The sequence below is a fragment of the Vanacampus margaritifer genome, chromosome 5, assembly GCF_051991255.1.
Source record: "Vanacampus margaritifer isolate UIUO_Vmar chromosome 5, RoL_Vmar_1.0, whole genome shotgun sequence".
Taxonomy (NCBI): Eukaryota; Metazoa; Chordata; class Actinopteri; order Syngnathiformes; family Syngnathidae; genus Vanacampus; species Vanacampus margaritifer.
In genome coordinates this window covers 30,934,890-30,959,458 of record NC_135436.1, presented here as the reverse complement: position 1 = coordinate 30,959,458, position 24,569 = coordinate 30,934,890, and the positions used below count along the sequence as shown (strand labels likewise).

Here is a 24,569-nt window from a genome sequence, read left to right as displayed (position 1 = left end):
GGCGCAACCGAGGGGCACAAAGGCGGAATCACAAGAATTGGGACGCGGCCCACACGTCGCAAACAGGAAACGGAAACAAATGTGCAAAAACCAGGAAGTGGGAAGTCCCGCCTCCTTTGTGGCTCGCCTGGCCTGAGTTTTCATTGAACTCAGCCAAAATACAAGGCTAGGTAAGAAATGCGTTACTTTTTCCACTTTACTACGGTGATGATTAAATACTGCACTCAAGTATTGCAGTTAAAAATGAAAAATAAACCTGAAACTAAGCATTTTTGAAATAACAAAAACGAAATCCATTTAAAAAAAAACAAAACTTCAAACAAAATCAAAACCAACTGAAATGAAAATTCCAAAACTATAATAATGCTGGTCAAGAGCGTATTTTCGGTTCGTAGCCTGACAGCAGCTGGCAACTCGGCCAGTTGGACCCTTTTTAAAAAAGGTCCGGCTTCCAAGAACCACAAAAAAGTGTCTGTCATTGCTAACAAGCTTTTTTAAAGCACGCCGCAACATGCTTGGCTACATAAGCCGCCTGAAATGAATGGTGAGAGGCCAGACGCTTCTTTTTGTCCTTCTTGGCTGAGCAGAGAGGGGAGGGGTGAGTAGTAGTAAGAGAGAGACTCCAGCATACTTACACGGCTGCTTTTTTGTTATGTCAATGAAGCCACCGAGTCGCGAACGCGGTTGCAAAAATGTGCAGATTTCCCGTCACTTTGTCAGAGGTTCGTTCAAGGACGCAAACGCTCGCCAAACGTTCACCAACAGTTTCTTGTTGAAATGTTCCAAACTGTTGTTGACCATCAAAACTGTTGGAGAACATCTTTGCCACCTTGAACGAACCCTGATGAGAAATCCCGATCCGCTTTCCTCGCTCACTAAAATACGGGCTTTCATGTGCAATCGACCGTAAATTCATCCAAATAATAAAAAAAGGTGCCAGCAAGGCCTACGGGTGTGTTCTGAAAATAGCTCACCGGTGACGGGACATTGCGATTTACTTAAGAAGAATGAAAACAGAAGAAGAATGTTCAACTTTCTTTCTCTGAACTTTTTGGTTTCAAAAATCGAATCGAATTTATTACCGCGAGAGCGCGAGATTCTTGCACACCAACACAATCAAAGATCGGCCCGTGCCTACTGGCGACCAGTCGATTGTTTGTCTTTGTGTGGGCTGATGATGTCTGTCAGCCAGTCTTTTGTTTGTCCGTGCACATTTGCGGGCGACCAGTTCATTGTTTGTCATTATCAAGATGGGAAACCGTGACAAGTCTGCCAGCTCGGCATTCCTGCCTTCCTTCCCGCTCGCAACTGACCAATCAGGTTGAGCAGGACCATTTCCATGAAAACAGAGCAACACGCACGCACACACGCACGCACACGCACGCACGCACACGCACGCACACGTCGATAGGTCGTGTTGACTCATGACTTTTCCGTCCGCTTGAGTCTTCTTTCAGTGTCCAACAACAACAACAACAGTCTTGGCTAATGTTAGCAATCTTATGTTAGCTGAGCGTGTGGCTAGTTACCGTTAGCGCACGGGTTGCTTCTGCAGCGGTTGTCCTTCATCTCGCAGTTGGAGCCGGCGTACCCGGGCAGGCAGCGGCACGTGTAACCGCCGCCGCCGCCGCCGCTGGCCGCCGTCATGGCCGTCACGCACACGCCGCGGTTGAAGCACGGCTCGTCGGCACACGTCAGGACGGCGCTGGACCCGCAGTCGGGCCCGGAGAAGCCCCGAGGACACGCGCACACGTAGCCGTCCGACACGTCCTGAAAGCAAAGCAACAAAAACAGTTTTCACACACAAAAAACAAACATCTCAAAAAATACAAATCAATCATCAAACCAATTGATGATCAAAATATGCATTATTGGCAGCTGCTGCCAATCAAAGGGTCAGCTCAAATCAAAAAAACAATGCAATGTGCTTGTCGTTATGGGAAATGTGATCTTCCTTCAGGCATAACATTACCACTTTTGTCCATACGGCGCCACCATAATCAACATCAACTGAAAGTTCCTTAGTGTTGCTTTAAGTTCCTCTACTACAGTGCAGATTTAAAAGGATGTTTTTCCTTGTTGGGGGGCGGGGGTGGGGGGGGCAACCCCGAGCCACATATTTTGTCCATATTTAAAATTGTTGTCATGCATCTGGTTAGGAAGTCCTGATGAAAAATTGTGGCCCCCTCGGGGGCTCCACATTGTGACCGATTTGGGCACGCAAGGCGCCCTCATTTTACAATATGGTACAAGTGTGTGTGTGTGTGGGGGGGGGGGGGGGGTAGTTTTCTTCCACTCGCAAAGCCTCTTTGCTATCACGCCAATCAGAGAGCGTGAAGGGCGGGATTGGCCGTGGTTCGGATATTAATCGACGTGTTGTTGTTTTTTTACGATATTGAACACTGGAAAAAAAAGCAGCTCTGTAATCTCCGTGCGTGTGCGTGTGTGTGCGTGTGTGCGTGTGTGTGCGTGTGAAAGATTTGGAAGCAAAGCTTGATCTCCAAATGCAATTTGTTCGCTGAGGCTGCTGCCCGCCGCATCCTTTGTGCTACAACTCCAGGCACATTGGAAGAAATTCGGAGCACAAAAGTGGGCTATGAGCACACAAGAATCGTTTTTGTGCGCCCCGTCCGCCTGCTGCTCGCCGACTGAACCCCCCCCCCCACAAATAAATTGCCTCAATAAGCAACATGGCCGAACACTACTGGATAGCTGGTGTAGAACAGGGGTGCTCAAGTCTGCTCCTCCAATTCCATTCAAATGATCAGCTCATCGGCAAACAGGTGTGTTGGAGGAGGGAAGCATCGAAAAGCGACTGGATCGGAGTTGTGGGGGACGGAACTTGGAGGCCTCAAGTCTAGAAGGCAACAAGATCCTCATCGATGACGTGCTGGCTCCGGTGTTAGCCGGCTTCGTTAGCATCGTCATGACGTCGCGATCAGGAGGCTCAAACAATCGACGCAATCGATGATGTCTAATTCGCATTGTTTGGCAAAAGCGAAGGAAGCCGGAGCGCCAGCGATGCAAAATGCAAAGCTCAAGAACGGCGAGGACGACGCGCCGACCGCTTCTCAAACGAAAACAACGTGGAAGCACCGACGGGGATCAAGTTTTCCACCTCATTCCGGAAAATCTGGTTTGGACAACAAGAGCGGTGACGGCTTGACGGCAACGTTGGCGAGTTGGGAAAAAATGAAATCACTTTTGGGGATATTTGCCGCCAGTGAATAAATTGTTTACTGCAACAGAGAGTGCAACAATCAATTGCGAAATCCATTTTTTTCCACCTTCAATGCATGAAAAACTGAACTCAGGAGATTCATTTCAAATCTTTCAAAGGAAACTCGATTGTCATGACAAGTTGGTTTTATATCATTTATTTGGTCCTTACTAACATAACGATGAGATTCATTTTTCAAAAATCTTTTCCAGTTAAAGACATTTTGTAGAAACTTTATTTGGACGTACGCCATCATTGTTATTTATGTGGCAACACATTGCGTGCGTCGTGACGTGGAACGGCGGCGGCGGCGGCGGCGGTGGCGGCTCTCTGCCCAGCGATGTGAAACGCCGATTAAGAAAGCAAGCTAAGCCTTCGTAGCGTTCCTAAAGGGACGATCAAAAGTCTTGAATGCGTCTTGTGAATGCCGAGAGCACGACGTGGGGGGGGTTCGACTCTCCCCATCGCATGTTGTTTCTTTAGGAACGCTACGAGGCTTCCTTTCTTTCACATCGCCGCCGCCGCCGCCGCCGCCGCCGCCGCCGCCGTTCCACGTCACGACGCACGCAATGCGTTGCCACGTAAATAACAATGTAAGTTTCTACAAAATGTATTGAACTGGAAAGCATTTTTGAAAAATGAATCTCATCGTTATGTTAGTAACAACTAAATATAGCACAAATTTGTTATTACAGTCGGGGTTCCTTTTAAAGAGTCATTTTTTTTTAACTCGGGTTTTATTTAATTCCTGTTACGGCCTGTAAGTCGCAGCCAAATTTAGTCGCTGGCGCAAAAATGGACAAACATGGACGAGAGGTTGACTTTCCGTTTTACTTTCAGTTTGACTTTCTTGACACTCGTTGGCGAACTCTCAAATCTTTTGCGCACCAAATTCCAATCGCACGTTTGACAAATATGCTGTCGTTTACGTCTTTGCCGTCTTTCCGTCTCCGCGCGAGATTTCCCGCTCACGTTCCCTCCGTGGGGTCCCGCAAGTCAACCTTTCTGAACTTTGCTGCTTGTGGTCACAACTAAAACCGGACGCAAGAACTTCTGAAAATGGTTTCTATGAGAAAAAAGATGGCCTGTAAAGTTGAGTCCATTTTGTTCAACAGAAGAAGAAGAATTTGACTCAAAGATCAAAGAAAGTTATTAGAACAATCTTTAATTCTAAATCTACTTTCCATTTGATGATTTTACGTCAATTCCAGGATTTGACTCAAATAAATATTACTATTATTATTACGAGCTTTGTAGAAAAAAGGTAGAAAGTAGAAAAATGTGATGAATCAATTCTGAAAAATTGTGGGAATAATAATAATAATAACAATAATGATTGTTTTCAAATGTAATGACTTTCCAGCATTTGCAGAGCTGTCAAATGTTTCTTGTAGTCGTTTACCAGGTTTGCCGACAATCAGGGAGAATTTTGTCCCAGTCCTCCGTAAAGATCGTTTCTCAATCTCTTCGGGTACGAAGGCCGTCGCTGAGGAACTTTCAGGGGGTTTCAGCTCCCGCCAAAGATTTCCTTTTGGGTTTAGGTCTGGAGACGGGCCAGGTCACTCCAAAACCTCGGCATGCTTGTTATGGCGCCGCTTCCTGAGGACGCCGTTGCGGGCTTTGGTTCCTTGTCATATTGGAAGACCGACCACGAGAAAAAAAAAGGACTCATCAACTCATCTTCAATGCTGGACTGAGCGGAACAGATTGTTGTCCGAAATGCCGCAATACTCGGTCCGGTTCTTCCGGTCAGCTGTGCAGAAAAACATCCCCAAAGCATGCGGCGTCCATCTTCTTCGTGCTTCACAGTCGGGACGGCGTCCTTGGAATGCTGCTCGTCCTCCAAACATGGCAAGTGAAGTAAAGAGCCCAAAAATTCTATTTCTATTTTGGTCTCATCTGACCACATGACTTTCTCCCATGATTCCTCTGGATCGTCCTGGTGGTCTTTGGCAAACTTCAAACCAGCCTGGACATGCGTTGACCTTGTGACGCATGATTTTCGTCTGGGCTCTCTTCGGGTCGCTCAGCACTTCCTCCGGTGTCGTTCTGGCCTTTTCTTTTTCTAGCAATTGCTCCAAAGAGTTGATCTTTTTCCAGCAAGCTGCTTGGCCATTGGGAGGTCTTCCATGTTGTCCCTGGTGTCTTTTGACAGCGCTTTGGTTTTGTCCACGTTAGCCGTCGTAGTCTGACGCTCGTGTTTTTTATGGACCGAACAACCTCAAAAAAATTCTTGGTACGTGTTCAGACAAATCAATTCATTCCAAAGCATAAAATGTGATTTGCGGATTTTATATTTTAGATCGTGGCTGTCTCGGTGGACGTGCACCTCTCGGGAACATTTCAGACCCTTCCGTGATTAACCCGACAAGTCCGATTGATCATTGTGATTTACTCAAGGGAGTTCTTCACAAGACAATCTGGGACTTCACTTGGCAAATCCGTTCGGGAAAGGCGGGACTTGCCGTACAAGACTTTGAGCTGATTGGATGACGAGGTTTGTTTTGACCAATCAACGCAACGGATGAAAAAGTTGTCTTTGGTCTTGTCTCAAAATATTACTGAGGCGCCATTTTCACAAGTCACGAATCATCAGGACGCACACGCGGCTAACCAACGTGCTAAAGGCTGACGGCAAACAGCTGGCGGACAATCTGGCTCATGTCGAGAAGATGCTGGCCACGTTGAAAACAGCTAACGAAACCCTGAGTGACGCATCATTGCTGGCGAGGACGTTCAAAGGAATCTCACATCAACGCGACTCATTTTCTGTGCATGCCACTCAGACCAGGAAAGCGCGAACTGGGCGTGCGCACGTCACAATTTCACGGCCGATCGCTGAGCTCCGATCTTTTAAGAAGTCACACCTCACCATTTTCAGTGTTTTCAGTCTTCCTGTTTGATTGGAAATCATTGAAAAATATCTGCGAAACTAGAAAAATGTGCAATTTCTGAAGACATTCAATGAAAAACAAGAATGATCTGGAATGATATTGAATGATGTGAAATATAATACGTGGCATGGAATGATATACGATGAGCTGGAAATAGCTGAGCATGTTGAACGTTGGAACGCTTTGAATACATGTAGAAATTGTAGTGGAAAAAGCAGAAAGGGGTAAAAGGTGGTAAGAATCAAGTCGGGAATGAAGTACGCTTTGAAGAATCAAGTCGGGAATGAACTAATCATCCAAAGTGAAATGAATGAGTTCAATGATTTGAATGTCACTTGCAAATGATGTCAATGTGTAATGATGAATCTGCCATTAAGAATGAATGGGCAAAATGAGGGTACAAAATCGACAAATATTCACGCCACACCCACAAGTTTGCACACCCCTGATTTATACCGCATCAAGTCAAAGTTATAAAAAAAAGACTGAGAAAGTGAGCAAGCCTCCAAACTGGACAGAACTGACAGCGGACGGCACGGACGGCACGGACGGCACGGACGGCACGGACGGCACGGACGGCACGGACCGCACGGACGGCACGGACCGCTCGGACCGCACGGACGGCACGGACCGCACGGACCGCACGGACGGCACGGACGGCACGGACGGCACGGACGGCACGGACGGCACGGACCGCACGGACGGCACGGACCGCTCGGACCGCACGGACGGCACGGACCGCACGGACCGCACGGACGGCACGGACGGCACGGACGGCACGGACGGCACGGACCGCACGGACCGCACGGACGGCACGGACCGCACGGACGGCACGGACCGCACGGACCGCACGGACGGCACGGACGGCACGGACGGCACGGACCGCACGGACGGCACGGACGGCACGGACGGCACGGACGGCACGGACGGCACGGACCGCACGGACCGCACGGACGGCACGGACCGCACGGACGGCACGGACCGCACGGACGGCACGGACGGCACGGACGGCACGGACGGCACGGACCGCACGGACCGCACGGACGGCACGGACGGCACGGACGGCACGGACGGCACGGACCGCACGGACCGCACGGACCGCACGGACCGCACGGACCGCACGGACGGCACGGACGGCACGGACGGCACGGACCGCACGGACGGCACGGACCGCACGGACCGCACGGACCGCACGGACGGCACGGACCGCACGGACGGCACGGACGGCACGGACGGCACGGACCGCACGGACCGCACGGATGGCACGGACCGCACGGACCGCACGGACCGCACGGACGGCACGGACGGCACGGACCGCACGGACCGCACGGACGGCACGGACGGCACGGACGGCACGGACCGCACGGACGGCACGGACGGCACGGACGGCACGGACGGCACGGACCGCACGGACCGCACGGACCGCACGGACCGCACGGACCGCACGGACGGCACGGACCGCACGGACGGCACGGACGGCACGGACGGCACGGACCGCACGGACCGCACGGACGGCACGGACCGCACGGACCGCACGGACCGTACGGACGGCACGGACGGCACGGACCGCACGGACCGCACGGACCGCACGGACCGCACGGACCGCACGGACCGCACGGACCGCACGGACCGCAGATCCAGTCAAAAAGAAAGACAAGTGTTTGGAGCGCAAGACGGCCAGTTTTGTCATCGCCAGCCGTCGCCAAGCCGCAGTTGGGCTGCCGATCGACAATGCATGAAAAGGACGCTCCGCCATTTTTGGATTGAACAGAGTCCGGCTGACCAGGACATGGACACAAAAAACTGTCTGAGAGAGAAAAAGACATCCTGTTGGCTCACTGACGATATTGTTTGCGGTTGTGGCACCAAACAATGAGACGCGTCCAAGTAGAGAAGCTAAAAATGAAGCAGCCTGGACATGTCACTTCTTTTTCTCTGGCACAAAAAGTGACCAAATGAGTGCAGATCTATGAAGACGATTGTTTTGGCTCGGCTGAGCGTCATTCCACATACTTGATAGCATTAGCTTAGCAAAACGTGAATCATCAACATTGCCAGTCATGTTGATGATTTGTTTTCCGTGAACGTCAGAGAAATGTGCGGCGTTCCCTCGCGATAACGCGCTTCACTTTTTGCTGATTTTTGGGGCTGCAATTTTGCACGCTTTTTCGATGGATTTTTCTTTTTACAGTAACGGAGCTATTTGATCACATTTATGAAGTTTGAGAAATGAGAGAAAATGTCAATGCCTGGATGAGAAAAGTGTGGTGAGGGTTTTAGAGCCTTCAAACATTTATAATAAATGTAAAACATCAAGCTAAGTATTTTGCGCATTTCATTTATGAAGGGAATTTTTTATTGGAAGCGAACCGGGTGGAAAATGAGGGAAGACTGTAAACATGACATGTTATATTTATTGCTTATCAGTGTTTTTAGCAAAAGATAGCAGTAGTATATAGTAGTGCTCATAGTAGTCATTGATGAACTCATTCATTCCCAGCCATTTTCCCTGAAGCAACCCCCTTCACTCCCGGCTCTTTTCGCCCACAGAATATTGTGTTCTATTGCTATCAAAACATGGAACCTACCAAAAGAAAGATTCAAGTATATTTCCATCTGTTCCTGTTTTGGGGCAATTAGCATTAGAATATAGCGAAGTTTAAACAGCTTTTTTTTGCAACATGGCCCTGGTTGATCTCTTATACTCTACTGCCACCTGCTGGCCGTTTTTGTAATGACTACCATTTCCTCAAACATTCTCTTCCATTTAGAAGCTGCATCAAAGTCTTCTGTGTGCTCTAGCACAAAAAAAACATAAAAAACATATAAATTCGTTTTTGGGGTAAATGAGTTAATCACAAAAAAATATCACATTAATCATGTATCATCAAGCCGATAAGATCAGTGTCAAGTGGAATAATTATAATTAATACAAGTGAAAAACAAATGTAAAAAAAAAAGTCTAAGATTAAATTGAATTGAAAAATATAAATGGAAAATGTATATATATATATATATATATATTAATGCTGTCTCTTATTAATCCCGTATTAAGGCAGATTAATGACACTATTAATTTTGAGCGCAGATGATCTTTATCGTGACAGCGGATGGCTACGCTAAAAGTAGCACAGGTTGAGTTTGAACAATAAACATAACTACATTCATAAATGTTTGTGTCTGACATTCTGAATATTTCTTTCGTCTTTTTTATTTTTATGTTAAGTTATGCAAGTAATAAAGTGATTAGAAAAAGAGCAGGATGAGCAATTGAGCGTGTAGATCCAAAAATGTTCATCCTCTACAAAACATTTGCTCTTTAAATTTGGTGGGCAAAAAATGTTGATTAAAAAAAATCCTATTTAATGAAGCGATTAATCGTGATTAATCAAAATTCTAAGATGTGATTAATGATTAAAAAGATGTCATCGTTATTTATGTATAGTTTGTTTAATTTAATAAATAAATAAAAGTGGGCGGCACGTTGGGTGAGTGGTTCGCACGTCCGCCTCCCAGCGCGGAGGACGTGAGACGGAGTCCGGCCTTCGGGCTTCGGCCTTCGGGCTTCCTGGGCGGAGTTTGCATGTTGGCTGGCAACCAGTTTGGGGTGCACCCCGCCTACCGCCCAAAGCCAGCTGGGATAGGCTCCAGCACCCCGCAACCCTTGTGAGGGTTGAGCGGTTCAGAAAATGGATGGAAATAAATGTGGAAATAAAAATAAAAATTGATTTGAGATTTCAATCAATTTTCTCTCTGCTCTCATATTTATTTCATGCTGCAGATGCTGTCAGCATGGAATGTGTCGTGAAATGTTATTCAAATGAGGGGGCGGTCCTAAGCGTGTCACTCCCCCATTGCAATTTGCCTTTGGACGCTGGCGTTCTCGCACGCACACACAGCAGGAATGTACGAACGACGGCGAACGACGAACGACGGACGACGGACGACGAACGACGAACGGCGAACGACGGACGACGGACGACGAACGACGGACGACGGACGACGGACGACGGACGACGAACGACGGACGACGAACGACGGACGACGGACGACGAACGACGGACGACGAACGACGAACGGCGAACGACGGACGACGGACGACGAACGACGGACGACGGACGACGGACGACGGACGACGGACGACGGACGACGAACGACGGACGACGGACGACGGACGACGGACGACGGACGACGGACGACGGACGACGGACGACGAACGACGGACGACGGACGACGGACGACGAACGATGTGGAGTTGCTCGACAACGTGACATCACTTCCTGTAAACAACAATCCGTTGTTTTGTGTGCGTGAATTCTCAAGCTTGTGGCACGAGTCTGACATACTGTAGATTGTTGGCATGTCCATCGACCGACATAGTTCAAGACAAAACGCACTTAGGACCGCCCCCTCATTTGAATAACATTTCATGACGCTTTTCATGCTGTACTCATTTGAATAATGTTTTCATCTTAAGTCAAGTGCGCTTCCCCCCCCGCAGTTTTGCACCTCAATGGAATCAATTCACGAGCTACGGTTCAAAGGTCACGCCTGTCATATTCTCGCTCCATTTAAATGTCCACCTTAAACCCGACTCGAGCAGCCACGTTCTCCCACGCCGCCTTTCTCAATGGGGCGTTGCACTTTTTTTTCTTCTAAAGACATGTTCAAATTGGCCACATGATGGCAGGAAGATTTCCAGCTGAGAGGGGTAAACAATGCGGCGCCGCCCTCTGCTTCCCCGTTGCCATGGCGACTCGTCCAATCGGGGCTCCATTAATTGCGCTCTTTTTTGCGTGGCGGCAAGTCCAACTCAAATCAGCTGTCCTGGTTAGCGACAATGCTACTAATGCTACGTATCTGAGGGTAGGTCAACTCCAGGGTTCGTCTCGGTGCTTGTTGAAGCGACTTTGTGAAACGGAGCCCTGATGTTAGTCACAAAGCAATCGGCATCAAAATCCCTCAAGAATTCACTGAGTTCTAATGAAGTCAAACGCACCTAAGATGGCGGCTAAATGCGCGTCATCACGCAGTCAATGCTTGCGCAAGCTAATATATCAAAGGTCGCTGCAGCTAGCTACCAAGTAGTAGTGACTCTCTGATCCGATATTGGAAAATAAATTGGATCGGGAATCGGTGACAAGAGTCCTGATCCACAGACGATCCGATTTGCACTGACAAATCCATTATAAAGAGTTTTTTTTTTTTTTTTTACTGATAGCAAGCTAGGGGAGCTGTTGGCTAATTGACAACTGTTCCATTGTTTCTCGGTTATTTCATAAACAATTCCTAAGATTGCCAAAGTGTTGCGGATGCGTCGGCAGATACGGAACCCAAGATGGCCGCATCCCTCCCAAGTCGCACGCAGGCTAAACCGTCCAGTGGATCAATGACACACGCCTCCACTTCCACTAGCGGTGTAACGGTTTATGTATTGGTCTGGGTTCGAACGTCACGGTTCGGTGGAAACACTCGACGACGAATGTGCAAGTTCAATGCAGTAACTGCACTCCAAGCCAGGTGGCAGTAATGGCTTCGATCAGTTTGCCAACCAACAGTAAACAAAAGCACGAGAAAGAAAATACATTGCCGTCATGACGTGCGATGATAACAAATGGACTTAATGATTTTTCCTCCCACACTCAACAAATGGTCATTTGCATGCACGCTCGTTTACATTCTGTATGACTTTCAAATTCACACACGCTGCATTTGACTCTCCAGTCTGTCAAATGCTTTTGAGTTAAGCGCGTTCGCTCACAAACTAAGAGTGGAGCAGCTTTTAAGAAACTGTTTGTTCACGTCTCATCCATTCATCATTTCTTTTCTCTCTTTTTTTTTTTAAGAGGCGCAGCGGTGTTGAGTAGCGATGAGAATAATCGCCAACGCGTGCTAATGCTAGCCCCGCGTGGGCTAACGCATCTCGACGGTGCTCTTTTTGTGCAGTCCCAAAATGTACACAGTGTGAAATCTGTGCTTGTTTAACGGAACACAAAACTGCCAGACTTGCCAGGAAGGAAGACGGTTGACGTTTGACGTTTGACGTTTGACGTTTTTGACGTTTGACGTTTGACGTTTGACGTTTGACGTTTTACGTTTGACGTTTTTGACGTTTGACGTTTGACGTTTTACGTTTTACGTTTGACGTTTGACGTTTGACGTTTTTGACGTTTTTGACGTTTTACGTTTTACGTTTTACGTTTGACGTTTTTGATGTTTGACGTTTGACGTTTTACGTTTGACGTTTGACGTTTTACGTTTTACGTTTTACGTTTTACGTTTTACGTTTGACGTTTGACGTTTGACGTTTTACGTTTTACGTTTTACGTTTTACGTTTGACGTTTTTGATGTTTGACGTTTGACGTTTTACGTTTGACGTTTGACGTTTTTGACGTTTTTGACGTTTTACGTTTGACGTTTGACGTTTTTAACGTTTGACATTTTTAACGTTTGACGTTTGACGTTTTACGTTTTACGTTTGACGACGTTCTGCTTACGATCTTTCTGAAGACTCACTTTTATTTTAGAAAAGTAACAAAAATAACAATCCTGATGGATGAACTTTTTTGTTGTTTTTAAGGAAAAACTTGAGTACTTTGAAGTGGTCATCTGCATCTGATACCAAATTGTTTTTGGTACTTCTAAAAGTTCTGAATGTTGAAATGTTGGACAAACTGTTACCTCCACTAGCGTCTGCTAAAAAGAAATAAAAAGAAACGGAGAAATCAGCTTTTTGGAATTTGTTGTCGCTTTTTCCTGTTGTAGCAAACTCATACAAAACAATGACCATAAAAGGTACGAGCTACGTACGGAACCCGTGACTTCTGTGAACACGTCATGCATTTGTTTACTTTCCCTCCATCGCACACATCAACAAACCAAGGTCGTCTGTCCCAAAAAAGAACGTCTCTCCAACTAGCTAGCTATTGCTAAGCTAGCTAGCTTAGCAACAGGATGCAGTGGAGCCCTTTCGGCAACAAACATTTGTCATGTTGAATGTATTTATTCCATGCTAGCAAGCGACCATATTCTACCTTCGGCCGCAAGTCGGGACCGGTCCGGGTTCAAGTAAAGACCTCCAAACAACAATCACATGTCGGAAGTCGGAAAGAGTACGGACGTCGGTATGCGCCCTCTGACCTCAGATCAGACCAGACGAGCGTCTCCATTTAAACTTACTACGAAGCGGAGAGGAAAAGAAAGTAAGCAGGATTCGCATCAGTCGCGGCGAGTGACGAGGGAAAGCGTCCGTTGGTCTTTGGTTGCTGCCGGTCCAAGACGAGCATATTAGCTAGCGGGCTACATTCTTGTTTGTCTCTCTAAGCTGCGTTGGCGCAGCGCTGCCCCCTATGGGTGAAGCAGGTTCACATATGACTGGCTACGGTGTTGCACAGCAATGTAAGGTATCGAAAAGTATCGACACTCACTTCATGGATCGATACGTAAAGTATGGCGACATATTGCCAAACGATATTTTGTCCCAGCCCAAACATGGTAACGTGGAATCTCGTTGGCTAGCGTCTGGAGGCTGTTTTCGCCAGATTCAACATATCGAATTGACGTCGGCCCGCCGTGACATGCGAGGCCTCTGATTGGCTGTGAGCCCGTTAGCTAGCGAGTGCGCGCAAGGAGCAAGAACGGGACGTGACGAATGTGGAGAAGCCGTGTCAGCATTTCCAATGTGCGACCGTTCGTATGGAGGCTGTCTAGGGACAATTTTACCCCCCAAAAATATTTGGACATTCAGAGAATGTTTGTTGTCGTTGCTGCAAAGCTCATTTTAGAGAATCTTTAACAGTTAGCATGCAAGCTAAACGCCGCTTCCGGCGATGTTGCATTCCATTTGATTACGGCTGGGCAATCGATCAATCGAATGTATTGGATTGATCGGTCAGTTTGAAAATCAGATCATTAAAAAAGTGCAGTTAGATATTAGAAATGGATATTTGTCATTACAATTGTATGATAAAAGTTTGGACACGCCTCATTTAATGCCAATTGCTTGATTCTTAAGACTATTGACTTCACTGAAGGCATCAAAACTAAGAATGAACACATGTGGAGTTTTGTACAAAAAAAGGCAAACTCACCAGAGACGTAATGAGTGACTTTTACTTGCCACTTGATTGCTAAAACGCTCTCGCACCTTCCGAGCGCTTTACGTTGCCGTCACATCGGCAGCATCGGACTCAAGGATACTTGCACGCGGTCGCAATGGCGTGGGAAGGAACCCACAACCTCTGGGATGGGAGACCAACACGCTACCACCGAGCCACGCCTTCTTCCGTGAGTAACTTTATTGAAAAAAACATTACTTTTGCCTTTGACTCAAGTAAATGTGTGAAGAAGTAACGCTGGAGTCGTTAGCCGCCGCCCCTTTCATGCACGCCAGCGCTCCGTGGCTTATATACGGGAAACGCAGCCCTGGTTGCGGACTGGCAGGCGTGATGAGAACTCAGAAGAGTCAACTCGAAAATGCTCCCGCTTTCAGAAAGTGTCCCGTTTGGTTGTTGGACGATCCGAGCAATCGAGGATGTTTGCATGCTTGGGCTAAAGCGTCTGCTTGCATTCTTGTTTCAGCTCAAAATGTTATTATTGTTTTTTTTATTTTATGGTTTGAAGATGCCAGCGTTTGCACAGAATTGTATGATGACATTGTTTTGAAAAATAATGTTCAAGCAGTTACTCAATACTTGAGTATTCTTTTCAGCGGATACTTTTTTACTGTGTTTTTTTTATGACTACTTTTACTTGAGTAATATTATTTTTGAAGTCATGCTTTTCTTACTTGAATACAATTTTGGGCTACTCACGACTGGAAATAACTGAAAACCTGTTTTGGATTGTGGTTTTTTTTAAACTGGCATTTCTTTTTTTGGAGTAACGCTTGTGACTTTATATTGGACTTCAATGAATTCCACTTGAAAGTTGAGGCATAAATCGCGCGCGGCAATGACGTGACGTCCAAAAAGAGAGGTCGCCGTGTGATGGGGCGCTCCAACAAGCGCGCCTCATTATTTCGACCCCCTCCTGCAGCACTCTTTAGATACGAGATGGGAAAAATAGGAGCCGTGACGACCGACTTGCCCTGAAATGCCGGACATTACGGTTTTTAGTTATTTATTAATTATTTTATACAGAAAATGTCCTTTTTCAATGGTATTCGAGCAACACAACTTGCAGGCATCCTCGCAATTCAGCGGGCCACGCCCCTTTTGGCGGCTGCGCGACTTTTCCCGCACGTTTCAAGCGCCGAAGAAATTACGACAAAACGTAGAAGAGGGAAAAGAAAGGCCTTCGTTTTAATGTCAAGTTCGAGCACATAATCGACTTGTTTCGACAGCCGCTGCTCGTTGCGGTCAAAAATAGTTTGACTCGTTGTCAAGATTTGTTTATGCATGGATTATAAATGAAAATATCATTATAATAAATATTATTTGGTGGGACAATAAAATGTTAGCACAAATTTCCAAAAGAACAACGTTTTGTTTTGGTCATTTTCCGGCATATCCACAATGAAGCACTGAATTGTCACCCTTTTGGATGGAAAGCAGTTTCCTGTGGAGGAGAAACAAAATGGTGGAAGCAAATTTTGCAAGAAAATAAGTCAGCCGCACTCAGCGACGAGCGTCTGGCGGATTTGCTCGGGAATTCCTCCAGACGCTGCGTCGCGCTTTCAGTGCTGATGGCTGACCTTGCTGACCTTGCTGACCTTTGCTGACCTTGCTGACCTTGCTGACCTTGCTGACCTTGCTGACCTTGGCCTACGCACCACTTCCGTATGTTCTTTAGTCGCACCGAGTCTGCTTGGAGGATTTCAGTCAATTGTGAACGATGGGCCGGCGAGGGTGACGCATTTCCTGTTTTCATTCCAAATCGGCTTCCACCATCTTTGCTCTCCTGCGCACTATTTTTGCTTTGCGTCCATTGGAGGCTTTTGGATGTTTCTCTGCTCCAACGCACCCGATTCCAACCAACAGGATCGCTATCAGGCTTGTGCAGAGCTTGCGGACGAGCTTCAGGTGTGTTGGAGAAGGGAAGCATCCAAAGCCTGCAGGACTCCGGCCCGAGAGGAGCGACTTTGGACACTACGAGGTTTAGGGTGCTTCATTGTTGATGTGCCTGAAAATGAAAAAGAAGTCTTTGTTATTTAGGAAATGGTAAGAATGAAAAAAGAAGTTGTTGGCATTTTCTCGGCCCACCGAGTCGATGTCAAAAATGTGAATATCCTCAAAAAGTTGAATCGTTTCCATAATTCCATTCAAAAAGTCACACTTTCAGGAGCCGCAATGTACGTGATTTCAAGTATTTCTTTCTTTCATCTTTCCATTATTTGATGCAACCCATGAAAACGGGAAGACCAAATCCCAACGCGTCCTTCCTGGTGTTTTGCAAAGAAAGAACGGACGGACGAAATTTTCAAAAGCAAACGTCAATCTTCGACAGTTGGTTGGATTCCCTTTGCCTTAATCACTTCCTCCGTGCGGTCTCGGGTCCCGGAAGACCAGACTTTCATGTTGCTCGCTGGCAGTTCTTTGTTTTGGCGTCTGGTGGCCTTCGTTTCCCTTTTGTAATAAAGTAGCATCAAAAAAAAAGAAGATGAGAGTCACCAAAGACAAAAACAACATCCAGGCCGGGGTTAAGGCGAAGAGAATTCAAGTTGACGCTTGCTTAAAGCGACTTCGCCAGCGCTAAAAAATAGCACAAGAGTTTTCAACCAAATTCTTAATTTGAAGTCCAATTGTCTTTTTGGTTCATCATTTCTGTTTGTAGACGTTGACCTTTTTCCTGTGAAAAATCATTTCGGATTTGAAACCTCGTGAAGTGAACCCCCGCCCCATTTTTGACATCCATTTTTAAAAATGGCTGCCATTCCCTCCCACCAAACTCGAAAAGAGTCCTCAAATGGAATAACTTCAAATCTTTCATTTGGAACAAACACAAATTCTAGAAGAATTGTGAAGGAAAAAACGAATCATTCACCTCCACAAACCAATATTTCAATCTTGTGAATAATAATACAGTGCTGACAAAAAAAAAAAAAAAAATCATCCATTTTGTTGCTGGCCAAGTTGCCATCACCACCAATTTGCAGGTCGGAATTGCGATTTTGCCGGCGTCACGCAAAGCCGGCGCCCGCCAGTGCTCGTTCGCAACACACGACATCACGACGGCATGTGCTCGCCTCCCCAACGCCAACGGCTCGTCATCCTCACTCTCCGCCCGCCATGGCGGCCAGCCAGGAACGCCACATTCAAGTCAACAGCGCTTCGTGCGCTCGCAAGATTTCGCCCATTCGCGCTAATCAAACTGCAGATAAGCAGAGTTGCGAAACAGACGCCATTTTCCACACTCGGCTTTCCAAGCAGCAAATGGGCGTGTCCAACAGACAGATCTGTCGGCCAATCGGAGGACGGGTCACGTCGCAGCCCCGCTCGGCCCGCCGCGGAGGAGCTTGTGAAAAGCGCTTCCATTCCGTAACCGCGCGGCAAACGAAAAGAGCACAAAAGCCACAAAACGGTCTTCCCAGGTCAGACCCGAGCAAACGCTTGACGAGAGCAATCCTTGGATTCGCTCGTGTCCTTTCGATGCTTTGCACTTTGGAGCGTCACGCGACGGCAATTCGTGTTTTTGAAAACGACTCATCAAATGTTATGCGGCGCGTTCGGCGCAGGCTTGCGTCGTGCACACTCGACTTCAATCTGCCACCATTTGTCTTGTAATGGAAACGCAACGGAGGCCAAGCTGGGCCAAGCTGGGCCAAGTTGTGCGGCCCGAAAAGCAACTCGTGCAGCGTGAATGCACTTTTGTCTTTTTCTTTCCCAAGATGCAAAGGTACGAACGCTTGGCGATTTCACCATCGGCGTCCTGGCGTGACCTCGTCCGCGTGCTCAAACTGACGGAGTCAAGTGAGCTCAACTTGTCGGCCATTTTCAACATCTGTCACTGAATTGGCGAGAGAAATGCTCAAAACAGCTCGCGGCGCCGTTGGATGGCGTTCGTGCACGTAACGTTCGTCCTCACGGATTGCGGACGCCAGGCAGGCTTTCCAAAATGCGATCATCCGCATCAAATCGATTTTCCTTTCCAAGCCCAATAACGATTGTTTCAATATCTATTTTTCACGTCAATCCTTAAGAAAATAGAACTTCAAAGGTTTTCTGGAATTTTCTGTTCACGTGAATTTCAAAGCATTTTCTTACGTTTATGAAAGACTCGACTTTTAGACAATTCAGAATCTTTTCAAATTTATATTTACAATTCCTGAAATAGAACGATGAAAATCGTTTCATCTCATCCTTGCCGATGTCAACGTTTGTGTAACACTTGAGAGATAATAACGCGTGTTGACTCTGGAAATTCATATTCGTGGAGGTTTTTTTTTTATCACGTCCTTGACATTTAAGATTTGAATTAATGTCAGACTGAAGTGAGGCGAATTGAACTGGGAAAAATGGAATTTGAATTCAAGTGGACTGGATTGAGGAGATTGGAACGGCAGGCCAGCCTTCGTGCACACATTTTGCTTTTTCGTTTTTCCTGCAATCGACCTCAGATGGGTCTGAACCAAAAGCTCCGTTTTGTGTCGGAAACGGCCTCAAAGATGTCAACCACATTGTTAAGGACTCACAAGTTATGAACTTAATTGCTTCCGTGATCCCTGAAAGGTTCAGAAATCCAGATAACGTTCCACATTGAAATGAATGCAGACGGAGTCAATCCGTTCCAGACCCAAAACCTTTTTTCGTTTGACCCGTTTGTGGTTCAAATGAAATGTTGAGTTGTCCCTCGCGACTTCGCAGTTCATTTGTGCTGGATTCACGATATTGCAGATTTGGGTCTGAAATTCATACATTACGGGGGCTTATCTTGGGTTGTACTTTTATTATCAACTCCGACGCCCCTCCTGGATTGACTGAATTTTTTATGTATGCTGCCATTTTTCTTATGATATTTACAAAGTTAGCAAGTGTTTAGAAGGCTGGGAAGTGTTTGAGGGCTTCGTTATGGCTCCGTAGAAGCATAACTCAGATTTTTATTTTTGATATCCTATCGCATGTGGGAGGGGAACAAAAAGTGAGGGAACACTAATCGTAAAATATAGAAATAAGTGAAAACACACTAATACGGTATAATTTTTTTTAAAATCCATCCATTTCCTGACGCGCTTATTCCTCACAAGGGTCGCAGGAATGCTGGAGCCTATCCCAGCAGTAGGCGGGGCCCGCACAGACAAACAAGCAGCCACACTCGCAATCGCACCCGGGACAATTGAGACACTCCAACGAAGCGAACATGCCGCTCTCCTCACGGAATGCGGGAGGAAAGCGGAGAACCCGCAGAAAGGCCACGCAGGCACGGGCGGGACATGCAAACTCCGCCCAGGAAGGCCCAAGCCCGGGTTCAATCTCACGTCGCCAGGACCGAGAGCCGCACGTGCTCACTGTGACGCAGCAAAAAGGAAAACGGAAAACACACACCCAAAAATGTCCGATTATTATGACTTCTTAAAGTTCAAATAAAGATGGGAAAGGAGAGCAGGATTTTCTTAAAGTCTTCTTCCATAAAATTCTCATTGAAGTGCTTTGCTTTTTTTTGTTTTTCAAAGCATCCGTCATCTGAAAAGCGCTTCATCGCTTATTTTTCTTCTTGTGACTTTATTTGATCTCTCTGGGATTATTTTTCTTCAAAAGACTCGCCGTCTTCCGGCGCCAAGGATTGCGGATGTTACGTCAAATTGGGCAGATGGTTCGTCCCCGTGACTTTTGGGGCGCTATCTCGTGACGTAAATGAATATGTAAATATGCAAATGATGTTGCGCGAGGCGAGAACTCAAAAAGACAACAATCCTGTTGCAACAAGCTAACGGAGCAACATTTGAAAAGGAAGCGCGCGCAGGCTGCCGACGTAGCGTTAGCTCCTTAGCCGCTAGCAAGTAGCCGTGCCGCCACCAGACCAAAGCAATGGATCGTGTCCTATCAATCGTTGGATGGCCCCGACCCGTGTGAATTGCCAATGCTTGTTTGAACTCGTTCGTCTGTGGCGCAACAAAAGTTGGCCGTGGGTCTTTAAGGCATGCAAACGATTGTCGTTGCATGAGAAAATAAAAATGGAATCCAATTTGGGGGCGACGTCACTCTTTGAAGCTGAGGGCATCCAAAAGGGTAGCGGCAGCGGTGACGGCGGCTCCAGAGACCAACAAACCCATTCAAGTTCAGCTGCCACCCGAAGCGCTGACCTGCCTGTCCATTGTTTGGTCTGTCTGACGCCTGACAGACAAATCGGCGACCGCTGCTTTTCGCTCTTTATGACTTTCGTACCCCGACGTTTAGCACCTTTTGTTTGTCTACATGCTTGGAGACCAGTCAAGAAAAGACCCCGCCTCTCGCTCGGATGAGGTTTAGCACAATGGAAAGGCCGGCCCGACGGACGGACGTGGGCTTACCTTGCAGCTGCCTCCATTCCTGCAGGGGGCGCTGTGGCACAGGTTGCTGCGGACCTCGCAGTTGTTTCCGCTGAATCCCGGCCTGCAGGCGCACGTGTAGCTGCCCTGGCCCGTGTTGGTGCACGACGCCCCGTTCTGGCACGGCTTGTGGTTGGTGCAGTAGTTCAGGTCTTTTTTTTATGGGGGGGGCAACAACAAAAAAGGGCCATCAGTCAGGTAGGGGGCTTCCCGTCGCAGTCCCCACGTTCCGCCACTCACCCTGGTCGCAGTAGAGTCCGCCCCAGCCCTCCCGGCAGTCGCACTGCCACGGCTGCCGGCAGGTTCCGTGCACGCACCCGGGGTGGCGCGTGCACTCCTCGCAACGTTCGCCCTGCCAGCCCTGCCGGCACGCGCACTCGCCGGGGGACTCGCAGAAGCCGTGCGCGGCGCTGCAGCCCGAAGCGCAGATGGCTGGTGGGGGGGGGGAGACGCCAGACCACACACGTCAGTCACGGTGTGTGTGTGTGTGTGTGTGTGGGGGGGGGGGGGGGGGGGGGCGATACCCCAACAAACAAACAACAACAGTGTGGAGACGAGCAGCTGGCCGACCCGCGCAACAAACGCGACACACGTCGTCGCTTTTCACGGCCGACAGCGCGCATTAAGCTCAGCGCGTGGCCCTGCCCGGCCGGGGCCGCTGGCGGGACCCATTGTGGGCCGGGCCCAGATCAAAGGAGGCCATCACTTGCACGCACGCACACACATGTGCGCGTGGGATGACGTGACCATTTCATGGCTCGTGGACAAAAACAAACGTTGGTGAGAAACGTTGGCCAAAAGGAGGGAAACGAGGGGACGAAAGCCGGCGGCCTCCGTTCGACACGTCGGAGCTTCGGGTTGTGCGATTCATCGAAATTCAATTATCATGTCAATTATTACACTCCACAATTACAAAAAGTGCATAATCATAAAAAAAAGAATAAGATTAAAACAAATTTTTGAGTTATTTAACCCCTGGGCGTTATTTTATTTTGAAAGGGCTTGGTCAGAACCACCAAAAAGCCAAAAAATGGTCACATAACGCCCAGGGGTCAAACTGATACTTTTGCACCTTTTTAAATTTGAAAATAACTCATTTAATAATAATCATAATAAATTGTATTTGTAACGTACTTTAAGATCTCAAAGTGCTACAATAAAAATAAATAAATAAAATACATTTAGTTTCATCCAAAATGAACTTGAATACTTCTTGAAAAACAACATGAATTTGAAGACAAAATTCCAACTTTCTTTCAAATCATCAGATTTTTGTTTTTGATTCATTTTAGCTTTGTACAAAAGTCTGAATGCTATTAAAAATGTCCTTGTTGAGTTTGAACGGAGATGGCAAACAGGAAGCAGAATTGCACATGAAATTGGAGTAACAGGAAGTGGAATTGAAATTGCGGATACAAACATGATGGAAATTCATTCCGTTAAGAATTCTGTGTGTTACGAGAAGACGAGTTGCGAGTGGACTCACGCTGCGCGCAGTATTGCCCCGCCCACCCGTCCAGGCAGCGGCGTTGTCCGTCGCTCTGGCAGGTGTAGTGTCCGAAGGTGTCGTTTCGCGGCCGGCAGTAGGCGGCGCAGCCGTCGCCGTGGTAGTGTTGGTCGCACACGGCGCGGTAGGAGAAACGCAGGCGGCCATCTTGGCCCAAGTGGACGTCCGGCGACCAATCCTCGCCCACACGCAGCTGCCGCCGCGTCGCCACACGGACCATCAGGTTGTTCTGCTTCTCTGAGGAAAAAAGGGGCGGAGTTAACGCCCACCTCAACGTCACCGGCCAAATAAGCGCCTGCTGCAAGCACACGTGACGACGCGGGTTTGGAATTTAGGTTTGGTTTTGTCGTCCTTGTTTTTTTCCAGCGCATCAACCCTTCCGACGCTTCCTCAAGACGTCCGACGCTGTCCGTTAAGAGGGATGCTCGTGATGACATTTTTTTCGGACCAATACCAGGACACGTACTCGACTCAAGAAGTCACTGATACCAATACTGAATACTGATACTACTCCTACTTTTGCAACAACAAAAAGACAGATCATCTGAAAGTAAGACATATCTTATCCCAATAGAACATTTTTCCTTCAAATTGAAAGTTCCTGTTCTTTTAATTGCTAATTTTCTCCTTCCTGATCATGAAACGTCCACAAGAGGGCAGCCAATATCTGTATCGAGAACTGAGTCACGAGTACTGATACCTTGAAATAAGGCCTGGTTTCGGCCCAATCCTGACACCGGGTATCAGTACTCACCCATCCCGAGCCATCATTGATAGGATATCATTTATGCAATTTGACAGAAAATGCCAAATTGGGACATTCAAAGGCCAGTCTTTAAAATCATCTGGTGGGTTATGGATCAAAAATATTAGTGATATCAGTGCTTCAGCACAGAAGTTTTTTAGGACGCCATGAAAATATGCAGCAACCGCTGTTCAAAATGTGTGTGTGTGTCAATCCTGCTAAAAAAAATAAAAAATAATCAAGGAGCAAGAAAGTGGCGTATATGCGAGAGGGGAGAAATGCTGCTTGAGGGTGTGAGTGCGCCCCGCGGTGGTGAAGCTGCGGTACTGCGGCAGAGTGCTACCTGTGGAGTCCAGGCCAGAAGACTCGGCAGACCAGGCCTCCAAGATCAGAGAGAAAGTTCCCTGGAGGAGAGCAAATACTCTCATTTACATGGATATATGCAGGGGGGGGGGGGGATTCGGGGGGGGGGGGGTCGCACTTACCGGCCACTTGAAGTGGAAAGGCACCCTGAGGGGCGCGCTCCCGCCGATGGAGTCGGGGTCGGCGGCTAGGATGTCGGTGAGCGCGGTCCCGTACGTGCACGGCGGCTCGGGGTCGATGACATCCTGCGCGTGCTTGAGGCACACCCGGAAGAAGAGGTGGCACGCGCGCGAAGGTGGCCGGCACAGCGCCCGCGTGCTCGTGCCCGTCAGGGACTCGATCTTCAGCTCGAACACGCCGGAAGACTCCGTCTGCGGGTGACGTCATTAGGACCAAATATGGGACACACACACACACACACGCACGCACGCACTTGTCAATTGTTTCCATCTAAGTGATACGAACTATTTTATGAAAATGAAAGTTGAGACCATTTAACAACTGAATAGTAAAAGCCAGACAGTGAAATTATTATTATTATTATTATTATTGTCATTATTAAAGCAAGAAAGCAAATCACGTCAAGGCATTGACGACAAGGTTTATTATTTCCTGCTGATGTTATCTAACTGACCTGAACACGCACGCACACGCACACACACATACACGTGCAAATATGAAAATAAGTACAAAGTCATAAATGTTGAAAACAATCTGACTAAACAGTGAAAGCTTTGGAATGGAAAGTCAAAGGTCGCGTGCGTCTCGAGTGGGGTCAAGTCAAGACCAGTCAAGTCAAAGTCGACGTCAATCAAGCCGAGTCGTCAATTGACGTCAAAGGGAAAGAGTTGACTTACGGTGCGCGCTCGCGTGACGAGCACGAGCAGAGCGGCCAGCAGGCAGCGCGACATGGCGCCTCCGAGTTGCATCCACCGGAAGGCGAGAAGAAGAAGACCGGCGACGTCCAGTCCCAAAAGTCCAAAGCAGAAGGACGACGGACGCGCGAGCGCCTTTGACGGTAGCAAAAGAGGCAGGCACGGGCACGGGCACGGGCACGAGCGCGAGCGCGAGCGCGAGCGTGGCAGCAGCAGGTAGGCGGGTTGAAGGTTCAACTGTGGACTGAAGCGCCAGCCGGGAACGACTCCCTTTATTTATAGCAGTCAGGAGGAGGTGGGGGCGCCAATGAGGGCTAGGTGGGGGGTGGGGGGGGGGGGTTGTTTTAAGGCGGGCGTCCACTAAAAAAAAAAAGAAAAGGAAAAAAAAGTCCACTTGCAGAGCCAGCTCGTCCGAACGCTAAAAATACAAAAAAACAATGAACGTGTGCCAAAGCGAAAGTGCTTTCACGTTCATCAATCGCCGGCGGGATGTCACGTGA

At 47.8% G+C, this 24,569-nt stretch overlaps 1 protein-coding gene across 1 annotated transcript in view; it reads right to left on the bottom strand.

Moving 5' to 3' along the window:
- The window catches only part of dlc (deltaC), a 45,048-nt gene extending 20,767 nt beyond the window's left edge, over nucleotides 1-24,281 (bottom strand). Inside the window, exons 1-7 of the mRNA XM_077565795.1 lie at nucleotides 24,052-24,281; nucleotides 23,317-23,565; nucleotides 23,175-23,235; nucleotides 22,066-22,323; nucleotides 20,820-21,011; nucleotides 20,562-20,731; nucleotides 1,530-1,770 (exon numbers count right to left, since the gene is read on the bottom strand). Of these exons, the coding sequence (XP_077421921.1) occupies nucleotides 1,530-1,770; nucleotides 20,562-20,731; nucleotides 20,820-21,011; nucleotides 22,066-22,323; nucleotides 23,175-23,235; nucleotides 23,317-23,565; nucleotides 24,052-24,123 (1,243 nt within the window). The 5' untranslated portion in view covers nucleotides 24,124-24,281. The remainder of the gene's footprint in view (nucleotides 1-1,529; nucleotides 1,771-20,561; nucleotides 20,732-20,819; nucleotides 21,012-22,065; nucleotides 22,324-23,174; nucleotides 23,236-23,316; nucleotides 23,566-24,051) is intronic.
- Between the last annotated feature and the right edge of the window lie 288 nt (nucleotides 24,282-24,569).